The 26,706-nt window shown below is 32.4% G+C and overlaps 1 protein-coding gene across 4 annotated transcripts in view; it reads right to left on the reverse strand.

Moving 5' to 3' along the window:
- The window catches only part of LOC6048341 (nesprin-1), a 65,229-nt gene extending 38,839 nt beyond the window's left edge, over positions 1-26,390 (reverse strand). Inside the window, exons 1-7 of one of the 4 annotated variants that reach the window (XM_038255937.1) lie at positions 25,662-26,325; positions 17,458-17,519; positions 16,677-17,155; positions 16,312-16,588; positions 13,680-16,250; positions 13,299-13,313; positions 106-13,239 (exon numbers count right to left, since the gene is read on the reverse strand). In XM_038255937.1, the coding sequence (XP_038111865.1) occupies positions 106-13,239; positions 13,299-13,313; positions 13,680-16,250; positions 16,312-16,588; positions 16,677-17,155; positions 17,458-17,519; positions 25,662-25,974 (16,851 nt within the window). In that variant the 5' untranslated portion in view covers positions 25,975-26,325. Of the gene's footprint in view, positions 1-105; positions 13,240-13,298; positions 13,314-13,679; positions 16,251-16,311; positions 16,589-16,676; positions 17,156-17,457; positions 17,520-25,661 lie in introns of all 4 variants that reach the window. The other 3 variants (XM_038255938.1, XM_038255939.1, XM_038255940.1) reach the window with 3 other exon arrangements.
- Positions 26,391-26,706: the final 316 nt, after the last annotated feature.

Consider the following 26,706-nt stretch of genomic DNA (forward strand, 5'->3'; position numbering starts at 1 on the left):
TATTCAGTGATGTTAAGTATTGGTGGATTGGAGGAATAAAATGAGACAAGGATATTTCATGCTAGTTAGTTACTGGTTTTGCATAATATTAAATTGAGTAATTACCTTTAGTTTTTTCAGACTGCTTTCTTGATCTTCTCCCTTATCGTTTGATAATGATTCTATTTGTTCTTTGTATTCAGCAATAAACTTTTGTATGTTTTCAGATTTATCGAAAAAGCTTTCCCATGAACCCAAAACTTCGTTTAAAGTTTGATGCACAGTTTTGGTAAGTACTTCTACATCCTCCCAATCAGACTTGGATTGCAAAATGTCTTGTTTCACAGTGTCTTGACCGTCATTACCTACGATGTTCAGTAATTTGTTGCTTAAATCTTGTGCATTTTCTAGCAGCACTTTTCCTTCGGAGAAGGATAGTTCAATATCTTTGATTTGATTAATTTGTAACTCAATTTGTTCTTTGTCTCCATGATAATCTGATAGTTTCTCAGTATTTGATCGAGTGTTCTTCAACCAATCGTAAAGTGCTTGTTGACCTTGATTGAATTTTTCGTAGTAGCTTACTTGGCTCTCAAGATGTTCAATTTCTGAACCAACTTTGTCAACTAATGCCTGGTAGGTAGATAATATTTTTTGAATGGATTCAGAATTTACGTTTTGATTTTCTGATATTTTGGTTTTTATCTTTTCGGCAATATCGTTGTAATTTCCAGTTTCACGATGTATTGCACGATATTTTTCTAATGCAACCCTTTTATCAGATAATTCAATCAGGATTGGTTCATCATCCAATTTATTTTGCACCTCATCAATCCATTCGGAGAGCATTTTTGATAGCTTGCCAACATCTTCGAGGTGTGTCAAATGATTTAAAAGCTTTTGTCGTATGTCTTGAATATCAACCATCAATGATTCATATTCCGTTTTTAGATTTTCTGTATCCTCAGCCAATTTTGATGCACCTTCTGATTCAGTACTGAGAACAATTTTTTCTTTAAGTTCAAATAGGTAACGCAGCTTATTTTGACCCTGTTCCAGACTTTGGCGAATTCCTTTAATGATGTTTAATTTTGCTTGAGTATCAACTATTGAATGTGGAGTGACATCACATTCGTTTAGCTTTTCTCGCATACGTTCCAACCAGTCTTGACACTCGCCATAGAATGCATTGTGTTGCTGGTGTTCTTGATAGTGTAGCTCCAAACGTCGCATTATTTCCTTTGCAATTGACAGCAAAACGTTGTATTTTGTCGTCAGCTGTGTAACTCCATTGCTCACTCTAGTATCCGCACAAATGTCCAGCAAAATCTGTGCCCGAATATTGAGGTTATCTAATTCCTTTTGCCAATCAAAAAGCGTTTGTAATTTCTCCTGAAACTCTTCTAAAACAAACTTTTTCTCTTCTAAGCTGTTTTGCATTTTGTTGCTTGACTGAATAACCTGTTCATATTTATCAATCCAGTTTAATGCCTTTTTATAATGATCGTCATACTCTGTCCATCTAACTATACCATTCTCCAAAGATGTGGCAATTTTTTTCAATACAATACAATAATTATCAAACTCATCTTGCAGAATAGCTACTTCCTTTTCTATTGCTTCACATTCTTCTGATTCTACATTTCGACATGCTACTTCTGCCTGTTCTAGAGCTTTTTCAAGTTTCTTTTGCCCTACAGATACATCGTTATCTAAAATTTTTAGTTGTGACATTTTTGATATTAACGATTCTTTATCGCCCCTATAGTCAGAACATTTGTTTATACATTCTTTGGCATTACGAATCCAGGCGGCGAAGTCATTACTGGAATCAATGAAAGCTTGATGTAACTCGACAGTTTCTTTTTGTTTAGCAAAAAGCTCCTTTGCTTGTTTACTAAGTGTTTCATATTTGTTTGAAATTTCTGAAGCTGGGGATGTTTGGTGTAAATCGGAAGCTTTGCTTGCTACAGACTGAATCATTGGTTCAAAAGATACAATATCCTGCACAATATCATTAGCCTGCCGTAAATTCGCTCTTCTTTCGTTCAACCCAATACTTAGGCTTGATGGTTTACCAGTTTTAAATCGAACTACTTTTTGCTCACACACCCTCTGCAGCTTTGACTCACGATCCTGTATCCACTGTTGAAGATGGTTATAACTGGAGCTATAATCAGCCCATTGAAGCAAACTTGTTTCCAAATGAACCTTAGCGGTTGACATTTTCTTAACCAAACGATCCCATGCATTTTGAACTTCCTTAATTTCATTATTGATTACTTCTTTACCATCGGATTTTGTTGTTTTGACGACCTTTTCACCTGTATTGACAGTATGATTCACCAGCTGTTGCCCTTGCTCGCGCTGCTGAATCAGTTCGATAACCTTCTCGAGACGCTTTTCAAGGTTTTCTTTGCTAACATTTTCTACATTTTCAATAGAATATCGTACAATTTCTTTGGCATTGTCAATCCAATTGTTAGCTTTTGTAAGATGTTCCTTATATTCTTTGTGAGCTTCGAAATTAGATTCAACTTTTTTCAAAACATCTTTTGCGATATTCACTTGTACCTGATATCGAGAGTTAAGATGTCGTAGTTGATTGCCAATGTATGAATCCAAATGCGATTGCAATAATGGTGCAGCAAAAGCATTAAACTTGTTTAAATCGTCTTGACCTTTTTCCAATCTAGCAATGGTTTCATTCATATCCTTAACTTGTTTCTCTTTATCTTGTAAGTTGGATGAGGTTGCAAGCTTATGATTTTTAACTATTATATCTATTTGTTGCAACCACTCAGACAAACGCTCATATTCTTCTTTGTATTCTCTTAGCAATGAAATTGTTTGTTCGAGCTTTTGCTTTTGATTAACGATATCCTTGAAAAGTGTTTCAAAACTATTTTTGAGTTGGTTGATATCAGCTTTGATAGTCTCTTTTCCTTTGCCAGAAGTTGAAGCCAACACAACTTCACCTGTATGGACTAAATGTTCGACCAGTAATTCACCTTGAGCTCTCTTCTTCATAAGTGAATCCAGAGGAGCCATGGCGTTTTCGATGGTTAGTTTGTCACTGAGAGATTGTTGCTTGGCACACGGCAATTTCTCTCGTGCACGGTTAATCCAGTTTGTCAAATCATCGTGTGCTTCTTTGTACAAACGATGGTCACGATACTGATCTTCACGTTCAGTGAGCAGTTTCGTAATTTGATCTGCTATATAGTCAAATTTGCCAAGAATTTGTTGGGCAGTAGACGCAGCTTGCGTTTGTTGACCGGAACTGCTCATTTCAGCAGCTTTCTTTTTCAATGGTTCAATTTCAATACGTTCAATGCGTATTTTTTCTTCTGTATGCTTTATTTTATCCAACTGGGCACGTTTCTCAGCCATATTGCCTTGGAATTCTGATAATAGCTTCATTTCAGTTTCCATCCATTCTATTTTCTTCTTCAAGTCGTTTACTTGATCCAAAAATCCTGACCACTGATTGATGGCATCGTCCAACTGACTTTTTACATCAACCATTCTAAGAGTTAAGCATGACCACTCATCTTGTAAATCGGCCACAACGCGATTAATTGCTTCGTGGCCAAGTGATGTTGTACATGCTAGTACTTGTCGTGATAAGTCAATTATCTGTTGTATCCTGGTACTTCCCTCATCTTTATTGACAATGAGGTCATGGATAACTTTGAGTTTACTCTGCAAATCTTTTTCTGACGGTGTAGATAAGTCAGCACAGTAGTTCAGTTTCTCCTTGACACTATTCAACCATACTTTGTGATTAGCAAATTGAGTTTCCAATTCTTGATGATTTATCACATACTGTTGCCATCTAGTCGATAGTTCTTTAATGCGGCTTGCTGTCTGTTGATACTTGATTGTTAGCTCTGATATTTGGGAGCTTCTATTACTAAGATACCCCCTATAGAGCTGTTGAGCTTTTTCAGTAAATGAATCTATCTCAAGCTCCTTAGCCTTAACTTCACCTTGTAGGCTTTTCAGATAATCTAAGGTATTTTTCTTCTCGTCTAAAGTTGACTTTAAGTCAACTGAGTGAATGTTAGAGTCGACATTACGCATCCAGTTCATGCATTCTGTTCGTAATTTTTCAAAATCACTCCATTCGGTAATCTTAGCTTGAATTTTTTCTATTGTCGAATCAACTGCAGCTAAAAGGCCTTCCCATTCCTGCTGAGAAATGTCAATTTGTGTTCTAATATTTGACTGACCATCGTCACTGGTATCAGGAATAGTTGCTTGTCCAAGTTGTCGAATTTGTTCAATTCTGTTTGTTTCTAACAACACTGACTTTTTCAGTTCAATTAGACGATCCATATTTGTCATTAATGAAACTTGGTCAAGATCTGTTTCACCCCACAGTTCAATAGTGTTGTGATTCGCATCGATGTAATCTGATGTTTCCAAAACAGCTTTGCAGTATTGTCTATGATTGCTTACAATTTGCTCATAGGCATTGGCAAATGTCTGGACTTGTTCGAGTTTGTAGTTGAAAGTTTCATTAAGTTCATTGAAGCATGCATCAATACTATTGTCTCTATCACTCAAAGTCTCAACTAAATCCTTTAGATTGTTTAGTTCTGGCACATGACTTTTCAACTCAACAATGAGATCAGCATAAAATTGATGCTGAGTAATTTTTTCATCTAGCGTCGGTTTACGAACTATTCCAAGAGACAAATCCAGATGGGGCGTATGAAGCCAATCTCGGAATTGTTGGAATTTTTCATTTAACCCGCAAACTTTGGCAAGACGCGTTTCACATGTTTTGAAAAATGAATTGATTTCGTCAAAAATTTGTTCAAATTTCAATAGAAGTTCCTGTATTTCAACCCTAATGGCCTGTTGTCCCTTAAGAGCAGTCGAGCCATACAGCATTTCTCCCATGTCAGAAACAGAACTGCATTTGACGCTGACACAGTTTTGTTTTGCAATAAGGCCCTTTACAACATTCATGCTGTTTTCCAAATTAGACTGATGGCTAAGTTTACTATTGCCGAAAGTGTCTCTTATGTCATCTAAATCTTTTAGACATTCATTATATTTCATGTTATATAATTTATGATCTTCAAATGCCTGCTCACACTTTTTCATTATTTCTTTTACTGTTGTTTCTATTGACTGCATTCTTGATTTCATTTGCTGCATGTGGAGAGAAATTTTACCATCACCACTGCTCTGCAGCAATTCTAACGATTTATCCATCAATTTGTCGAATAACAAATAATTTTGCTTAAGCTTAGAATTCAACATTTGGTAGTACTCGTTTTGCTCTTGCTTTTCCACCAGAAAATTCTTCAATGTGTACCCTTTCATTGAGTCTTCTATTTCTGTCAAAAATTTACCAATTTGTTCCAGGTCTTGCTGGTAAACATCCCATAAGCTCATTCGCCTCTCCAATTCTATCTTCGTTTCATCTACAGAGCTTGCCAGTTTATCGAATTCGTTTTGAATTTTTATCAAGTCTTGATCCATACTTTTCTTCGCTACAGAGGATATAAGATCATCGTTATCTGTAACCAGGGTTCTTAAACTATTTATTCTTTCAGTTATTTCAGGAATTTTTCCCTGAAGATTTTCTGCATTTCTAAAATTTGCCACAACCATTTTTTTGTTGCCCGAAACATCGGAGAGCTGTTTTAATTCGTTCAGTAAAATATCATACTCATCGAGGAATGATTTTTGACGCTCATTGAATTGGTTGCAAAGTGCCAAACACTGATCCAATCTATCAATCATATTGGAAACCGTTTTTTTCAATAAAGCAAATCGTTCATTCACAGATTGCATTTTAGCATTGACATCTTCGTCTCCACATTCGACCAACTGTGCAGCTTTATCATTCAATGAATCAATCATTCTGTTTTGACCCATAATTTCTTGTAGATATGCTTTATATTTGAAAAGTTTTGATCTAATTTCTTGCGATGAACTCCAAGTTCGTAATTCGTTTACATCTATTTTCTTTTCTGTCTGATCAAGCCAAACTAAAACTTGTTGCAAAATGTCTTGATACGATGACCATTGTACGGTTCTGACATCGAACTGTTTCTTCAAACTGTTGATTCTGGAAACTAGTTGATCCCAACGTTCTTTTACGTTGCCCATATCTTCACGTATTTTGTCACGACCAACGGTACTTGTTTCTGTTAAAACTTTTTCACCCATCATGTTCAATCTTGACAAACTATTTTCTACTTTTTCTTTTTCAATTTCCACATTTTGCAATATGGACTGTGCAATAGGTGACATCTTCTCACTTTCAACCTTATCCAACATATCATTAATGGTTAAAAAGTTTAAGTTACATTCTTCCAACTTGTCATCGTAATGCTCATGATCATTTACAATGTTCTGAGCACGATTTACCACTTCTTTACTCAGAACATTAATAAGTTGATAGCGATTGATCAACTGATTAATGTAAAACTTTATTTTCTCTACACCTGTTTTACTGAATAAAGCTTGAGCATTTGTTACAAATTCGTCTAACGTTTTCTGTTTTTCGATTATGAAATTTGAATTGTTCTTGTACAAGTGAAGGTGAGACTTCTTTTTGGCCAATGATTCAAACAATGGCTGCTCTCGGAAAATTACCTCCATAGACCTACACCACTTGGTAAGCTCTTCCAGATCTCTATCGAACTGTGCCCAATTCACAGAAGCCAATTTTTGTTTTTCGATAAGATTGTCAATAAATGTGTATAATTCAGTGAACTCTTTTTTAGTAGATTCAATCTCCTCTTCTGCAATCGATATGCCTTGAGGCGCAGTGCTTGGTTTATTATTTTCAAAGCTGGTCACAAGTTGATTCATCAAGTCGGCTCCTTGAGACTTATTTGTTTTTAAGTTATTTAAAGCATCTATTCGTTTATTAATTTCACTTTTCTCGCCAGTTACATCTTCAAACTGTGCAACTTTATCCTTTTCTTCGCAAATCCATTTTTTTAATTTGGTACAAGTATTTGCGTACTGAACGTGTAGTTCAACAGAATTTTTTAGGTGATCCAACAATTCATTTGATTTCTGAACAATATTCTTATATGTATCTTTTATTGATACCAAATAGGTTTCCAGATGATGATCCCTCGTGATTGTTAGCAATTGTTGAGCTTTATTACATACGGCATCCAGCAAAGCATTTTGTGATATAATTTCTTGATGCATAAGCCGATGATTTTGGTACTGTGCGCGTTTGTCCTGAATGTTTGACTTGAGTTCTGCATTAGCTTTCATAGAACACTCAATATCTTTCAACCACTTGGATAGCTGCTCTTGTTGTAGACTAAATTCTCCAAATTGCATTATGCAATGGTCTACTTTTTGAGTAACAACTTCCAAGTCGTCGGAAAACTTGTCCCACAATTGTCGTATTTCAGACATTCTATGTCTGATTAGTTCTCTACCATCTGGCGATGTTTGCGTACATAACTTTTCTCCTCTAGCAATTAATTCTTCCAAGACATTACTGTCATCCAGGCGCTTGTATGATAGCTCTTTAAGTCTTGCTTGGCGTTCTTGTAAAATAGTTAAATCACCAACCAGTTGCTTATACTGCTCTAAAGAATCAATGTTTTCACTCAAAACACCTCGGAAATCATCAAAGGTTTTATTAAAGTCACAGTGATCATTGATAGTAGCTTCTGCTTTAAGCATTGCATCTGAACAGAGGTTAGTAAGGCTACGATATTCGTTCTGCAGTTGGAATGCTTTATTTGAAAGCTCCCCGTTTGACTTCATGTTTTGACACTCTTCAATCAGATTACTGACATAATTTCCATAGCTTTCAATATCCTTCTTTATTTCACTGAGCTCCATCATTGTGCTTTGTTGTGCATTTAAAGGAATTTTACCAGAGATTTCTTTAATATTATGTTTGAATGCAGCTAGTTTCAGCAAACAATCTTCTGTTTTCTGACTGAGTGCCCCCAAATTTTTCAATGCAGTCAAAAGTCTTTCTTTGTTTACTTGACATTTTTCAAAAAAGTTTACCCAGCTATGTTTGTCATTTTCGAAAACTCTTAAGAGATCACTATGCCCATATTCATGCGTTTGTCCCATCACTTTAGTGAATTGGTTGTAGCATTCATTGATACTGTCTAAAACGGCTTCTTCTTCGGACAACGTGTTTTCAAGAATCATTAAATCTTCTTCTATTCTCGGTTTACTTAACTCATTCTCATTGAATATTTCGATTGTCTGTGATTGTAATTTCATCATCCAATCTTTGGATTTTTCAAGAATAGAGTGATAATATTCATGGTTTTTAACACTGTTTTCTAAGTAATCAATTCTTTTCATTAAATCTTCAGTTATTGTATCAAGTTTAGATTGAGATGCATGTAGTTTTGCCACCATGTCTGACGCAAATAAATTTTGTATTTTTTTATTCAACTGCTCCAAAGAACACCCATGCGCTCGAGCATCTTCTAGCATTGTTTTACAGCTGAATAATGCACTTTGTTTGTCTTGAAGCGTTGAATATAACTGGGGAAACTCTGACATTTTTCTATCAAGTTCCAATAACCATTTCAAGATTTGACTGTAACTTTCATCTATTGATTTTTTATTCATTATTTCTGCTTCTTTCCGTTTCAGTTCTGCATTGCACTCGTCAACAAGAGAGTTATACGATGCTCGCAGTGCATGAATTTCTGTTCTGATAGCTTCACGACAATCAGAATTAACTTCAGCATACAACTGCTCGCCAAACGAGCAGGTATCGTTAATTAAATTCTCACTTCCAATAATTCGTGTGCGTAAATCTTTGAGTCCCTTATAATCTTTTTCGGATACTAATTGTTGCTTCAAAGACTGAAGGCAGTCATGTGCTTCTTTACTTTTATCGGTAAACTTTTGTGATTTTGACTCAACGTCTAGTAGCCGATCGATTAACGCAGAAAAATATTTCGCGAAGGCATTATACCGTGAATGCAAATGTTGGACTAGGTTCAATGCTCTTGAATCGGGATTAATTTCATTTATTTGATCGCCAATTTGATGCAAAGCTTGAAATTTTGGTTCAAATTCGGCTAAAGCGGTTCTGATATCTTTAACTTCGGCAATCGTGATTAAAAGTGAGCTTAGATCAATAAGCATAACAGTCTCCATCTTATTTTTCTGCTCCATCTCTTTTAACCACTTGATAATTTCTCCTGAAGATTCTTCATATTGTTGCCACAAACATATATTCGAGGACAGGATAGAAGCTGTTTTATTGCAGCTTTGTATCAGCCGCTCTAATTCGCGTTCGACTTCCAGGTTTTCCTCACCCAAATGTTCAACTTTAGAGTTGTTTAACACCACTTCAATAGATTTTAACAATTCTGTCAACTCTTTTTTATTTTCCTTGCATTTATCAATTGATTTTATGATTTCATCTAAGTTAGATTTTTTCGTTTCCAAATTATATTTATCACTACACGACTCAGGATTGCACCACCTCAATTTTTCATCCAATGAGCCCACCATTCGTCTGAGTATTGCCACCTTATCGCGAAATGATTTTTCAACAAGTTTGTTGAGTTTGTTTTCAATATCATTTAGGCTGTTTATAACAATTCCAAATCGTTGATCCAGGTTTTGGATTTCCTTGGAAATTGTTCCTTCTTTAATAGAGTCATATTTAGTTTCGACACTCATGAATTTATTTTTCAGATCAGCAATTTCTACTCCGATTAAATTGAGTTCTTTTCTTAGCTGTCGAATTTTCTCCAAATTTTGCAGTTGTTTTATATTGTTTGATGTTAAGTCCTCACAGTGTAATATTTCTTCGCGAGTTTTGTATAGTTTTTCTATTATTGATTTTATTTGATCTTTCAAATTGCGTTCCTCCTTAGCACATTCTAATTGTAAATTACTCAATTTACTAACAGTCAAGTCCAGCTGTTCAAACATTTCATTCAAGTTGTTATTCAACTCGAGCAGGTCCTTTGGTAATATATTGTTATTACAACTTTTAAATTCACGCAGCAGACTGTTAAAGTTTTCTCTGAATGCTTCCTGAATAGGTAACTCTGATTTATAGCTCGATATTTTATAATCAATTTCACTGGGATTTTCTAAAACACGGCTAAATTTATCTTTTGTTACGTCCAACCAGCTGATTAAGTCACGACTTAGCTCTTCAACTTGTCTATACAAAGCAAGTTTTTGATCAAGAGCGTTGCTGTTATCAATTAAAATTTCCAAATTATTCTTAAATTCGACATTGTTTTGACGGATTATTTCAAGGATTTTGTCACACTCTTCAGCATTATACGCTCTAAAATTTTTGACAGTTTCATTTCCTTTCTTTGATGATAAGTCAATGGTTTTCTTAATTTTTTTCATCGACTCAGATACCTGTTTCAAAAGTTCCAATTGTTTAACTAAGGATGGCTTATCATCAAACATGAGTGCAGTAGCATTATTTATTCTGTTAACGTTTGCCAACTCATTGTGAAATTCTAAATTGTATTGATTGAAATCAACATAAGAATTACGAACAACAGAGAAAAGTTCCAGTATTTCCTCCGTAGCCTGCTTTATATTTTCTAACTCTTTATCGAGAACCGTAAGCGATTCTTGAATTGCAAAAGAAGGCATTTTATCTTGTTTAGCGATCAACTGTCCTTCAAGCCGAGCCTGAGCTTGAACTGTAGTCTCATGAGCAATTTGTTCATTTAAGTTTGTCAATTTGTCAACAAGTTCATGAATTTTGCACAGACTCGCTTCTCCAAGAATAAGTTTAAATTGATCAGAAATATTATTCATGTTGGCAACTATTTGTTTTTGTGTGTTTTTAAATACTTCAACTTTTTCTTTCACTTCAAAAATTTCTTTGAGTTTTGTATCAGCCTGTATTTTTATCGAATCAATTTTGTTTTCCAAGTCGGCTATCAGTTCTACAGCGTTTACTACATTTTTCATCTGATCATAAAATTGTATACAGGGCTGATGCTCAAGTTTTATCATTGTTTGTCTCCATTCGTTAATTTTATCTTTAATTTCCCCTATTTTAACTTTAAAGTCGTGTAATTCTGCTTCAAGTATATGGTCATAATTAAGCAAATTATCCTTTATAAATGTAACCTGTTCTTTTGTCGTTTGATGCCAGTGCAAGAATTCTGACCAGCATTGTAAATAATTTTTATATTTTTGCAAGCATGACTCAAGCCCTTGATAATTGCTGGATAAAGACGAAAACGTTTCACTGAGAACCGAATTATCACCAACAGATCCACTAAGACTGTACTGTTTAACATGACAATAAATATCGTTGAACAAATTTCGTTTACCAGCATGTTGTTGGATCAAATACTGAACGTTTTGAAGTGTTAGGTCAACTTCAGTTAGAGCAGTTTTATCAAGTTCACTCAGACTTGCTCTAATTTGATCCATCCAGTTGCTGAAGTCTGTCATCCGAGCATTGAAGTTCTGTTGAATGACTATTTGTTCATAGTGATCATTGAGCAATCCTCGAACATTGTCGTTAATTTTTGTCAAAATTCCACGAGAAGATAGCAGTTTGTTTTTCAAAATAGAATTTCCTTCGTCAGTAATACTACTGTTCATTTGGTCAAACAGATGTGATAGACTGATTAACTTAGCTTGCTGCTCAGAAATTTCATTATTGAATAATTTCAGAGTTTTTATATTATCTTCCAGCTTGTCTATTTGCAAGTCATGAATATTGCCTTGGGAATATTTCTGGTAACGAGCTTCGGCATCTGTAAGAAACGTGTTAATTTTTTGCAAATCATTTTCCAACGCTGACCAATTGTTAATCAGTTTGTTTATTTTTGCAATGAAATGTTGCAAATTTTCGTGAATTTCGTTTAAATTCATATAACACTTTTCGAATTCTTCAGTGGGCTTTGCGCCATATTTAATTGCATTAAATTTCTTTGCCATGGTTTGAACCTGAAGTAATTTGGCATCACAGTCAGTGTTCAATCCATCCAATTTAGCTAGCAGCTTATTGGCTTCATGCAGCTGTGTAACTTTGCCACATCTTAACTCGGATGCCTCACTGGTTTGCAAAATCCAAATTTTGATCTTTTCAATTTCTTGATTGAATTCTTGCCACATATCAAGATCTTGATTTACAGAACGCTTTTCGATGCTGATGGCCTTATTCATTTCAGAAAAAGTACCTTGAAGTCTAACAACTTCACTTTTCAATCGTTTCATCTCGCTCAGGTTTCCCTCTTTTGATGCCAAATCAGACGCACTTGCACAAAGTTTGTCGAGAATTTTAATTTTTTCACTCAACACATTTTCCAACTGATTTGTTTTCACAACTCGATCTTCTGGTGTAATGTGTGGTTGCTTAATTGCTGCGACCATTTTTGGATACACATTGTTAGCCCAACTCTTGAGACTGTCAAGGCGCTGCTTGTATTCATTCCATTTATCGTTGTAGTCTTCTAAATATTCAACTCTTTTTTCCACATAATTCATGGTATTATCAATTCGTTTTTCAAGCTCATGAGTTTCTTTTTCAATCGCCTGCTTGGCGATAGGTGGAAGAGATAATCCTAGATCATGACACAGATCATTCAACTGTATCAATGATTTTGATGATGCCTGTCGAAGGTTTAGTACCAATTGTTTTTTTGATTCCAGATCATGACTTACGCTCTTGGGATCGGTTTGCAAAGGTGTAACTGATCTCAATTCGATTTCTGCATTATTCAAAAGACTAACGATTTTTCCTTTTTCAACATTATAATCACTCCATATTTTATGCAAACTATTTAATGTTCGCAACTTTTCTGCAGTGTCATTATATGTACTATTCCAGCATTGGTCTAGTTTTTGTATTTCTGCTGCAATAAACTTTGGAGAATTCGCATTTTTACTCAAATCTTTTCCTCTTTGAAGCATTTTCATTATATGCGCCCGTTGGTTATCTAACTCCTGAATTGAATAGTTTTGTTCTTCTATCATTTCTCCTACACGTTTAAGACTTTCTGGTGCAGGTAAATCATTGGTTTGCATTCTTATCCGGTCTAGAAGATCACATATTTCTTGAGCTTCACGGCGATACGTATAACATTTTGCGAAAATTTCAGTTTTTATCATGGTTGTCTCTATTATTGGAATCAGGGTCTTGTATTTGGTAATTAATTTTTCAATTTTGTCCTGCTCTCTGGTAGCCTGATCTTCATTTGTGTGGCTCAAAAGAAAATCTAATGTCTTTACAAGCCACTTCATGTCTTCTCGCTTCGCATCAGCCTCGCAGCATATTTTCTGTGAAATAAAAAGAATTAAATCAGTAAACAAAATGTGCAGTTCATTGAACATTTTACCATTATTTCTTTCAACTTCCGAAATGCAAATGGAAGAAATTGGAAAAAATATGTATAAGTAATTATGGGTTTTCAGATTGTTAAAAAATAAAAACAAAATCTATGAGTATGTGCAATTCCAAACAACTACATTTTAAGTTATAGATTAGGGGAAAGTAGGGCAAGAGGAACATCTGCTCGTGTGACCGTCTTGCAAAACTTTCTCCTACACTAACAAAATGTTGCAGCAATGATCAATTATTAACAACTAAACAGAATAACAATTAATAAGTGCAATAAAATTTAAGCTGCTCTGAAACACAATCATGCCAACTGTGGTAAGATAGGAACAAAACAGTCCCTCAATTGTAAAAATTGATGTTGAAACCCTAGTTTACATACCTGAAAGGCAATTTTCTCTTGCTCAAATTGTTCCATTGACTCTTTTTCCGCCAAAATTTGTTTTAAAGATTCATCGACGCGTGTCATCCAATCGCTCATTTCGTTGAATTTTGATTGGTATGCAGCCCATTGGGCAGGAATCTTATGAAGTATATTTTTCACGTTCTCAATGCGTTTGCTTAGAGTAACCCATTTATCATTAGCATTTTGATATGGCTGGAACAGGGCACGATCATTTGGAAACTTTTCCATGTACAAATAGTTTGTATTTTCCAATGATGCGAGGACACTCTCTACCAGTTGTAAATCATTATCTTTGAAAAATTCCTCATTCCTTTCTAAAACGGCATCAAAATTATCATTACAGTTGAAGGATTGCTCCTCTGTGTTCAACTCCTTCTCTATGGTGTTTATGAGGTTGTAAAATTTGATCTCATTGGATCTGAATTCTAGCTTTAATAAATGTTGCGGGATTCTGGAAATTATGTCACTCCATTGCTTCTGTACCAATTCAACTTTTTTGATTAAATGCTGCTGCTCGTTTGGAGGCAAATATTTAAGAAGTTGTTCTGTATGTGATTCCAAATGATTTATAATGGATTGATCGAAACTTGTGAAAAACGCTGACTGCGCTTCAACATCTGCTTTTTTCTCCAACGGTATCGTCGCATTTTGCCAAGCATCGGCTTGACGTAGAAAACTTTCGACTTTATTCGAACTACTCTGAAAGCCTTCCCACACTTTTATGTTTTCTTGCAGCTTGTACTCCCAGTCATTTGCATTGTTGATGACATAAGCAAAACGATCATTCAATTGTTTGAATTTGGTGGACAAATCATTCACATTAATACTTTTATCCTTGTTTGTCAGCTTCAACAGATTTTGATAAACATTATTTTTGCTTTCCAACATAGATTTGTAGTATAAAACTCGGCTGAAGAATGACTTGTGATTCACGAGATTAGCTTTCGTTTGTTGAGGATCGTTACTGAATGCATACGAAATCAACAAATTCTCTGCTTCATCTAGCCACTCTGTAATTTCTCTATGGCCTGCTTCCAAAGCATCTTGTTGGGTCAACAGTTGATGGAACAAATGTAATTTCAAAGGAATCTGGGCTCTGATGCAAACCAGTGCTTCTTTATCTCGCTTCATAAGGTTCATCATTTTATCCACTTCATCTCTAGAATATTCTTTGATAAGTATTTGGAAACTTTTACTTATTGACTTGAACAAGTCCTCCATCGATTCAATTTCACAGGCAATTTGTTTGATTTCAACTTCACACCTTTTTATATCGCCAGAATCTTTCAAATTATTCTTTGCCAGAATACTTTCTGCCTTTTGAATCCATTCGTTAAGCCGAGCAGCATCCGTTTTGAATTTGAGTCTGTGCTGCAAAATGTCTCCGACATGAAGATATTGCTTGGTGTTTTGAAAGATTTGCTCCCATTGGCTCAAAATATGTTTAAATTGCTTTTCTATGCTGACCACTGTTTCCATGTCACATGTTGATTTTAAAATGCTAAATGTGTCCGAGAGCATCTCGATCTTTTCCTTATATGAGTTAAGACTTTGGAAAAAGTCTATTTTGTCATCCTCATCCGCTGACATTGCACGATGTGCTGAAACAATCCAGTTTTGTACATCAACTGTGAGTGATTTCCATCGTTGCCAATGCGTAAGAACGTCTTCAAGCATGGTTTCTGTACATATCAATCGAGATGATACATTTTTCCATCGATCTTCAATGTCCCGCAGGAATAAATCAATGTTGTATACTTCCTTTTTTGATATGTTGCCATCCATCTTGTACTCTTCAATAACTTGACGCATATCTACGAGAGCTTTTTCAAATTCTTGCATAATTTGATTTTTAGTCACAAAGTTTTTCAATTGATCCAGAGATTGCTTCACAACATCTTCGTTATTATACTTCACACTGTTTATTTTGTTTTCCAACAGGTTCAAAAATGCAATCAAGCAACACTTGTGTTCAAGAAACTTGAGCTTTATTCTTCGTTGTCTGGCTCTAGGTTCAATTTGGATCAACCTTGTATGAATATTGTTTAGTTGATTCTCCGGAACAGCTCTAACTAGGTTTGTTGTTTTTAGTTCGTTGAATGTTTCAAGAACCTCGTAATAAGCAGCAAAAAACTGTTTATGGGCTTCCAATTTTTTACTGATAAGAGAAGCTGTCTCTTCATTCATGCTGTTTGGAATATCATCATCATTGAGAATTTTCTCTCCATTGCACAGCCACAAACCAATAACACCAAATTGATCTGGAAGATTACAGTCCAGATACCACAACCATTGTTGAAGTTGTTTTTCTAGCAGTGGCCAAAGATTGTTGAGCTCTTGTACTTCTGGTGTTATTTTGCTCGCGTATATATTTTTAACTTTTTTATATACATTGTGCTTCTCAGATTTCTCGTGGAACATATTTTCATACAGTTCATAGTTGTTAGGATATGCTCCATTCAATCTATCATAATAAGAAACGGCACTACGTAACCAATTAAGTAAATCTAGCAGCTCCTGTTCACTTTCACTTTTCGAATTCATGTTCTGGGAAAAAAAGAGTTATGGTTGGTTCTAGGTATATTAATCAAACCATTTAAATGTTCACCTTCACGTCTGGATATTTGTGTAAAAATTGGGCCACGTAAGTCATAATGCTCTTCTCATCAGGACTTCCAACGTCAACATCTTCCGCGTCGAGTAGCCTAGCGATACCAAGTTCTGCCTCTGCGATGTTAAATGCGGTATCCAAGCGGTAACGGTTGTTATATTTCTTCATTTCTGCTATATTGATTACGTTTGTTTTAATAGCATCAATAAGTGAAAGGAAAGCAAAGCCATCTCTCCAGCTTGTACCAAAATCACGCACTTCTAAACCAGAAGATCTATTGAAAAATAAAATGATTATTATCAAATGCAAATCGTCGCCATCGTGATATTTGGTCGACTTCGGATAATTAAACATATACTTACTTGGGAAGCGCATTATTCACCCATCCGAGGAGCGTTTTCTTTGGTCCTTGCTTAGGCATGGCTTGGTTTGTAATATTAGGAGATGCTCCATGAAGGAATGACTTGCTGGGGCTCGGAATATGAGATGTTGATCCGCTATCTAAGCTGCTCAAGGAACCACTAATATTCTCGTTTAGGTAGTGTAAAATTCGACTGTTTTCCTCTATTTGAAAGTACAGAATGATTGTCCAGATAAGACCTAGTACCACAGCTGGTCGCCCATCAACAATATCAGAAGGGTTTATATTGACTAGCTTAATTCGTTTGCTTGTTAGAAATTGCAGTGCTGTGTTTATATTACTCAAGTAATGAGGTCTTCTTAAAACTTTTCCTTTCTCCATAGGCAGTCGTTCACCCGATAGAACTTCCAAAAGTGCCAGAAGTTTAGTGCCATCCTTAAGATCCTGGATTAAATCTTGAATCTTTAAAGGTGGATTTCGCTGAAATTTAATCGATAAAGCATTTGAACATTTTCACGCATTATTATGCAAATTTGTTTTATGTGCTGCTAACTACATATAAAACAAAAGGAATTTCCATGGGAACATACAGTATTGATTTTATTCAATGCAAAATTTGCTAATGCGAGAAATTTTCAAATTTATGTTTACAATCACTTATTAAAAAATTGAATAAAACTATTATCAGGAAAGTATATATATATATATATATATATATATATATATAATGACAAAAATAACGATACTGATCAGATATGAGAAATTCCATGAAAGTAACTTACCTTGCACAGAAAAGAATTGATCCAATTAACAAAAGTTTTCTTTTGCACTCGTTCTTGTTCGTCTGTCGAAAGAAAATAAAAAAGCGTTATGTTATTAAGTTTATTGAAAGAAAAAGTTATGTAATGTCTTTTTTGAAACCTTCAAAGTAAGCTCAGCACAGTTTTCCGATGTGCACTTTCACCGATGACTTCTCTACGACTAGTGTGTATTCTATTCGTTCGAAGCCAACATCGAATCCTTTCCAAATAAAAATCCTTGGCAACCACGTAAATAAGGATATTTTCTACTTCATGACACAGACATCGAGGAGACAAATTCGCATTTTTCGACACACATTCCAATACAAAAATGGAAGTAAAATTCAAAAAATAGTAGTCAATACTGGTTGGCACACAATTAAATTGCTTCTATGTTTTGAAGTTTTTTTTAAAGGTTCAAGCAAACAGTGATGACAATGTTGCCCGACAATTATCGTCATTACCGACGGCTGTTTGATTGTATTGAAGAAAAATAATCTTAACCAGCGATGGAATAATCATCATCAAAAGAAAATCTTTGGATGCTCATCAAGAGAAAAAATCCGAAAGGAGCATTGTTCTCCTCTATCGCGCACGAAACATCGGTGAAAGGAATCTAAAAAAATCATCATCTTGATTATTCGGCGAAACATCTTTTTCACTACTATATACACTTGCAAGCCGGGTCCGGTGGCGCAGTGGTTAGCGTGGTAGCCTCTCACCCCAGTATGGCCTGGGTTCAATCCCAGGCGGACCCAGTGGCATTTTTCGAGACGAGATTTGCCTGATCACGCCTTGTAGGGGAGCTGGGGGTAAGACGGCCAGGCGGGGTAAGACGGCCACCCTACTGTTTTAATAAATATACTAATGAATATTACTAAAATGTTTAGCAATACTGTTCCTCATGCTAAATAATGCATATGGAGTCACCTTTGTCAAAAATATTGTTTGAAATAGTATAAAAATAGCTCAAAATGAAGAAATAATTTTTGAACTTGAAACTGGATGTAATTTTCATGAATTACAACTTAGGCATTTTTGTTAAATAACAATATGTTTTCCTGTCTTCAAATATTTTTCATGTTAAATTGAAGTTTTCCCTAGATTATGTCCCTCGAAAAGTTCAAAAATGCGATGAACTGTTTACAAAAATGTTTAAAAATAATTTATTTGGGGGCAAGACGGCCACCTCCTCCGGGGGTAAGACGGCCACCCGTAATTTGTAGATTTTATATGATATAGGTTATATTTTTGACGGTTTTTGACTATTAAGACATATTTGTAGATAAAGGAAAAGCATTTTCAATAAAACTATCCATTTTTAATCAAAATGCTGTTAACTACCGTTTTGACAACATTCTTTACTGTGATATAGCAAAACTCATTGAATAGTATGAAATCCTAGCAAACTTTTCACAAAAATCGCTAATTTAATATAGTTTACATAATTTTGATTTACTTATTCTAATCGAAATACAAAAACTATTTTTATTGTACCAAATTGTGTTTGTTTTGTAGTAAAAATTCATAGTTTTTCATAAAATGTGGTCGCAATAATATGAAATTCACTAAGCCAAAATATGAAATTTTTTAAACAGCATTTTTCTTCACATTTGAAACCTGATTTTTTCCAACCAAAATAGTTATGATGTTCAGAGAAGTCTGTTGAACCAACCATGTTGGTGTTTGGGTGGATTTAGCAAAGTTATTAAGTTAATTTATAGCACTGGCCGTCTTACCCCACATGGGTGGCCGTCTTACCCGCGTATTTCATATATATACGATTTCAATTTTTTTAAAATTGCTGAAAAGTATTGAAAATTGGTTTTTAGACCAACTAATTTATGTCATTTCTATAATGGACTAGTAGTAGAACAATATGTACGTAATTTGAGATCAAAATAATCTGTTGTGTAAATTTTATTAGACTTCTCCCTTAGGGTGGCCGTCTTACCCCCATCTCCCCTATCGGATGGGGAAGTAAAACGTCGGTTCAAAAATTTCAAAAATTTCAAAAATTTCAAAAATTTCAAAAATTTCAAAAATTTCAAAAATTTCAAAAATTTCAAAAATTTCAAAAATTTCAAAAATTTCAAAAATTTCAAAAATTTCAAAAATTTCAAAAATTTCAAAAGTTTCAAAAATTTCTAGAATTTTTAATATTTCTAAAATTTCTAAAATTTCTAAAATTTCTAAAATTTCAAAAATTTCAAAAATTTCAAAAATTTCAAGAATTTCAAAAATTTCAAAAATTTCAAAAATTTCAAAAATTTCAAAAATTTCAAAAATTTCAAAAATTTCAAAATTTCAAAATTTCAAAATTTCAAAATTTCAAAATTTCAAAATTTCAAAATTTCAAAATTTCAAAATTTCAAAATTTCAAAATTTCAAAATTTCAAAATTTCAAAATTTCAAAATTTCAAAATTTCAAAATTTCAAAATTTCAAAATTTCAAAATTTCAAAATTTCAAAATTTCAAATTTCAAAATTTCAAAATTTCAAAATTTCAAAATTTCAAAATTTCAAAATTTCAAAATTTCAAAATTTCAAAATTTCAAAATTTCAAAATTTCAAAATTTCAAAATTTCAAAATTTCAAAATTTCAAAATTTCAAAATTTCAAAATTTCAAAATTTCAAAATTTCAAAATTTCAAAATTTCAAAATTTCAAAATTTCAAAATTTCAAAATTTCAAAATTTCAAAATTTCAAAATTTCAAAATTTCAAAATTTCAAAATTTCAAAATTTCAAAATTTCAAAATTTCAAAATTTCAAAATTTCAAAATTTCAAAATTTCAAAATTTCAAAATTTCAAAATTTCAAAATTTCAAAATTTCAAAATTTCAAAATTTCAAAATTCAAAATTCAAAATTTCAAAATTTCAAAATTTCAAAATTTCAAAATTTCAAAATTTCAAAATTTCAAAATTTCAAAATTTCAAAATTTCAAAATTTCAAAATTTCAAAATTTCAAAATTTCAAAATTTCAAAATTTCAAAATTTCAAAATTTCAAAATTTCAAAATTTCAAAATTTCAAAATTTCAAAATTTCAAAATTTCAAAATTTCAAAATTTCAAAATTTCAAAATTTCAAAATTTCAAAATTTCAAAATTTCAAAATTTCAAAATTTCAAAATTTCAAAATTTCAAAATTTCAAAATTTCAAAATTTCAAAATTTCAAAATTTCAAAATTTCAAAATTTCAAAATTTCAAAATTTCAAAATTTCAAAATTTCAAAATTTCAAAATTTCAAAATTTCAAAATTTCAAAATTTCAAAATTTCAAAATTTCAAAATTTTAAAATTTCAAAATTTCAAAATTTCAAAATTTCAAAATTTCAAAATTTCAAAATTTCAAAATTTCAAAATTTCAAAATTTCAAAATTTCAAAATTTCATTTCAAAATTTCAAAATTTCAAAATTTCAAAATTTCAAAATTTCAAAATTTCAAAATTTCAAAATTTCAAAATTTCAAAATTTCAAAATTTCAAAATTTCAAAATTTCAAAATTTCAAAATTTCAAAATTTCAAAATTTCAAAATTTCAAAATTTCAAAATTTCAAAATTTCAAAATTTCAAAATTTCAAAATTTCAAAATTTCAAAATTTCAAAATTTCAAAATTTCAAAATTTCAAAATTTCAAAATTTCAAAATTTCAAAATTTCAAAATTTCAAAATTTCAAAATTTCAAAATTTCAAAATTTCAAAATTTCAAAATTTCAAAATTTCAAAATTTCAAAATTTCAAAATTTCAAAATTTCAAAATTTCAAAATTTCAAAATTTCAAAATTTCAAAATTTCAAAATTTCAAAATTTCAAAATTTCAAAATTTCAAAATTTCAAAATTTAAAAATTTCAAAATTTTAAAATTTCAAAATTTAAAAATTTCAAAATTTTAAAATTTTAAAATTTAAAATTTCAAAATTTCAAAATTTCAAAATTTCAAAATTTCAAAATTTCAAAATTTCAAAATTTCAAAATTTCAAAATTTTAAAATTTCAAAATTTTAAAATTTCAAAATTTCAAAATTTCAAAATTTCAAAATTTCAAAATTTCAAAGTTTCAAATTTCAAAATTTCAAAATTTCAAAATTTCAAAATTTCAAAATTTCAAAATTTCAAAATTTCAAAATTTCAAAATTTCAAAATTTCAAAATTTCAAAATTTCAAAATTTCAAAATTTCAAAATTTCAAAATTTCAAAATTTCAAAATTTCAAAATTTCAAAATTTCAAAATTTCAAAATTTCAAAATTTCAAAATTTCAAAATTTCAAAATTTCAAAATTTCAAAATTTCAAAATTTCAAAATTTCAAAATTTCAAAATTTCAAAATTTCAAAATTTCAAAATTTCAAAATTTCAAAATTTCAAAATTTCAAAATTTTCAAAATTTCAAAATTTCAAAATTTCAAAATTTCAAAATTTCAAAATTTCAAAATTTCAAAATTTCAAAATTTCAAAATTTCAAAATTTCAAAATTTCAAAATTTCAAAATTTCAAAATTTCAAAATTTCAAAATTTCAAAATTTCAAAATTTCAAAATTTCAAAATTTCAAAATTTCAAAATTTCAAAATTTCAAAATTTCAAAATTTCAAAATTTCAAAATTTCAAAATTTCAAAATTTCAAAATTTCAAAATTTCAAAATTTCAAAATTTCAAAATTTCAAAATTTCAAAATTTCAAAATTTCAAAATTTCAAAATTTCAAAATTTCAAAATTTCAAAATTTCAAAATTTCAAAATTTTAAAATTTCAAAATTTCAAAATTTCAAAATTTCAAAATTTCAAAATTTCAAAATTTCAAAATTTCAAAATTTCAAAATTTTAAAATTTCAAAATTTCAAAATTTCAAAAATTTCAAAATTTCTAAAAATCAAAAATTTCAAAATTTCTAAAAATCAAAAATTTCAAAATTTTAAAATTTCAAAATTTTAAAAATTTAAAAAATTTCAAAAATTTCTAAAATTTCTAAAATTTCTAAAATTTCAAAAATTTCTAAAATTTTAAAAATTTCAAAAATTTTAAAAATTTCAAAAATTTCAAAAATTTTAAAATTTCAAAGATTTCAAAAATTTCAAAAACTTCAAAAATTTCAAAAATTTCACAAATTTCAAAAATTTCAAAAATTTCAAAAATTTCAAAAATTTCAAAAATTTCAAAAATTTCAAAAATTTCAAAAATTTCAAAAATTTTAAAAAAATTGCCAGGAGCTGGTGCTTTGCCTTTGAATTTTAAATGTGATTTAGCCCGTAGAAAAAGATTTTTTTCAAAAATGTGACTTTTTGAGGCATTTTGGTCACAAAAGCGTTTATTTTCAACATCATTGGCGTGTACGCCAATGCACATCTTTTGGTACAAATAACATTGAAATTTGGAGCACCCTGGAGCTCGCTACAGACCTTCAAAGTTTGGTTTTTTTTTTCGAAAAATCGGCCCCGGCAATAAAGATATTCGTCGTGCCTCGCTACACTAGAGACGCTATTTGATTTTGCTGGGGTCAATTTTTGAAGGTATGTACCGAGCTCCAGGAAGCTCCAAATTTCAATGTTATATAAGTTACGGCTTGGCACCCCTGGTTGTATTGCACCAACACATACAAACTCGTCATACGAAGTATTCTTTTTGCAATAATAAATTAGTCAAGTTTCATCCTTCAACCAGTGTGAAGTCAATCATCCGAACCTCCCCACGAGCCCGGGAAGTAGCCAACATGGCCCGCTTCCCGGGACCCCCTCATAACTTATATACCAAAAGATGCGCAAGGATCTGGCCTACACGACAATGATGTTGAAAATAAACGCTTCAGTGGCCAAAATGCCTCAAAAAGTGACATTTTTGAAAAAAAATATTTTTTTACGGGTTAAATCCCATTTAAAATTCAAATGCAAAGCGCCAGCTCCTGTTACGTCCAATCAAGCTCATATTTTGGATTTGAGCTCAGTATGCGCACCGGAACAAACCCTTGAATGCCATCCGAAAAGTCAGTTTTGTTACACTCTAATATTTATATTTATTGATTATATATATATTAATTAGGGTAGAGGACCCAGTTTTCGAACTGCTCCAGTTTTCGCCCACCTACTGAATTAAATATGTATTTAGCAAACTTATACCATTTTTTGGTTGAATTTATTGTGCAGGTTTACATATTCATTTAATTCTAGTACTAATTGAAACTTTCCTAATGAATTTCTATTGTTCATCACGTTTTTATAAGCACTTCAAAAAAAGCCTTATTACAGCCGCTATATTTTTGTCAATTTCGACTACAGCGGGTTATAATGGTAATCAGGGAAAACAACTCATTTTGTCCGAAAATACTGTAAATGAGTATTTGATTGCTTCACTGTATGTGTGAATTTCACGAAAGTCTAGTGATTTACCTGTTTTAAACGTTTACCAAAGATTATTTTAATAAAATAATGTGGGCGATTTCATGGAAAACATGAGATCCAATTTTCAACCAGGGCGAAATCTAGCATTGTGTTTTCAGTTTTCATCTAGAACCAGTTTTCGTTTACCATAAAAACTTATCTTATCGCAGTGAAATGTGCTTGAAAATATATTTGAGATATTCTAGTTTATTTTCAAGGGTTAATTTATCATTTAATTTTATTTCATTCATTAGGGTAATGAATGAAAACATCAACGTTCAAAAATTACCCGTAGCTAAACATCAATGAAATCGAGCTTCGGAAACATATTGTGTTTCAATAGGAGACCATATTTGCTTTGCTTTGTGCCATAATTTCATTTGATTTCTTGATTTTTGTCGTGGGCGAAAATTGGATTTAGGGGGGCGAAAATAGGCACTTTAAAGCACTTTATTAAAACACAAAATTTTAACAAAAATAAACTTGTAAATGATAAAAACCTTGTGGAAACTTAAAATCAAATAGTTTATCAACGTTCTACCACAAATAGAACCGAAATCCATAAATTGTCATTAAATTCTCGTAAAATTTCCTAGATTCCCGCTATGAAGTGGGGATTTCTGGGTCCTCTACCTATTCCGCTTGAAAAAAAAAAAAAAAATCTGAAAATGGTATTGGTAATGGTTGATCAAGATTTGACCTGAAGTAGAACATCTCCTAGCCACAAAATACGTGAACTATACCCACAATAACACCGACGGATCTAAATCATCGACTGGAGTTGGAGTTGGAGCTGTCCTGGACAAAAAGGAAAGTCACCTCAAGCTACCGGACCAATGTTCTTTATTTTCGGCAGAAGCAGCAGCAATCCTACTAGTAGTCAAAACAACACCAACAATACCAAAACTCATCTTAACCGACTCTCAACGCTGCGTAAATGCGCTGAGAAGCTCAAAACCCACCCACCCCTGGATCCAAGCTATTCAGCAACACATTACTAAAAGAACTATCATCATGTGGATACCCGCTAACGTCGGTATCCCTGGGAACGAGCGTGCAGAAAACCTTGCGAAACGCGGCCAAACCAGCAAAACCTTACACAACGCCATACCATGTCAAGACCTGAAGTTGTGGGTCAAAAATCTGACCCATTCAACTTGGGAATTAGAATGGACGAAAGTACGAGATCTCTTTCTCTGGAAAATTAAAAGGGAAACTACAATTTGGACTGACAGAGGGAACAGAACAGAACAAAAAAAGCTCTCGAGATTACGCGTTGGTCACACCCGTATAACACATAACTTTAAAAGCAGAACAAACTTTCATAGAACCTGCCAAACCTGTGATGTAAAGGCGACTGTTGAACACTTTTAAGTTAACTGCCCCATTTTTTACATGATGAGGACCAAACATAATCTCCCTAATAACATCCTAGACATCCTTGCGAACGACAAGAACATGGACGAAAAACTTATACAATTTCTGAAAGATTCAAAAATTTACTACGATCTATAATCAATATTTAAGTCAAATCATCCAAAAGAGTTGAACCAGCCTCCAGCTGAAAAACTCTGTAATAAAGAATAAAAAAAAAGATCGAGATACGTCGATGGTAAGTCGAAAAACTACGATCGTAATAATACGATCGAATGCAATAATCACCACATACAATAAAAGCAGTCATATTGTGATTCGTGATAATTCAAAATAAATCATGATGGTATGATAAGAAAAGTAGCATAACGTTCATTTTCAAATTGATTGAAAACATGCAAATGATACCTTCAACGTTTTGTAGCTTCTCATGTTATCTTACCTCTCTTTTCCAATATATGACAATCATATTCTGTGCTCCCATAGTGACGACTTGTATCTCCCACCTTACTAATAACCCGTGTACGGTAAGAATTATACCAAGAACTACTAGTTTGTTCGATGTTAGAGGTAGTCTGCGTACGCAGGTGCTTTTCCTTTACATATATAACTTTTTCTTCATAGTGGCTTGCTTTAAACATCGCATTAATTTCTTCATCATCTGTATCTTCTGTCTCACATTCTTTTTCACTGGTAACTAATGTCATTCTTGGACGCTTTGCGTCATGACCATCAAAACCGGACTTGGACCCCATTGCATTGATACTTTTTCACAACTTTTTTTGATAGATTTAATGAATTAGCGAGCATGCAGCTTCATTAATCCAACATAAAACAGTAATTAACTTTAAAATTCACGATTTTATTCACTAGAAGGCACAGCAGTTCACTTTTATTTCTCACTCACTCACATGACAACATGCTAAATGGTGTATTCGGACCAAAATGACCCTGAACAAAATGAGTTGTTCAAATACAATCACCACACTCTCTTATCACCACCAAAATTGTTTTTTTTTTCCTTTTATTAGCTCACGCAAGCTATGTATGCCTTAAACGTCGAAATTCTGAATAAAATCAATAGACATGACATCAGACAGAAAAGAAAAAAAAGGAAAACGTAGACAGTAGAATAACACGCAGCAACAGGTTTCAGTAGAAACGCGCAAAGTCAAGGAATATAGATCTCGACTGAACGTCGCAATAACACTGTCATGTTTAGTGAGAGGTGGTTGTAGAGTAAACCAAGCATCACTATTTGTAGTGGTGAGATATTTGAAACCGGTGTCAATAGTGTTTATAGTAGCATACGAATGATCTTAAATTTTGATAAAATAGTGACGTGTATTATTTTTGTTTATTCAGCGTTTTACTTCCATTGTCATTCGCTGTATTAAATGTTTGTTGGTTTTTTAACCAATTGATTGTAAGTATTTTTATTGAAACTAGGTTTCAACATGATTTTTTTTTTCAATTTGAGGATCAAG

This window comes from Culex quinquefasciatus, chromosome 2 (genome assembly GCF_015732765.1).
Source record: "Culex quinquefasciatus strain JHB chromosome 2, VPISU_Cqui_1.0_pri_paternal, whole genome shotgun sequence".
Classification (NCBI taxonomy): domain Eukaryota; kingdom Metazoa; phylum Arthropoda; class Insecta; order Diptera; family Culicidae; genus Culex; species Culex quinquefasciatus.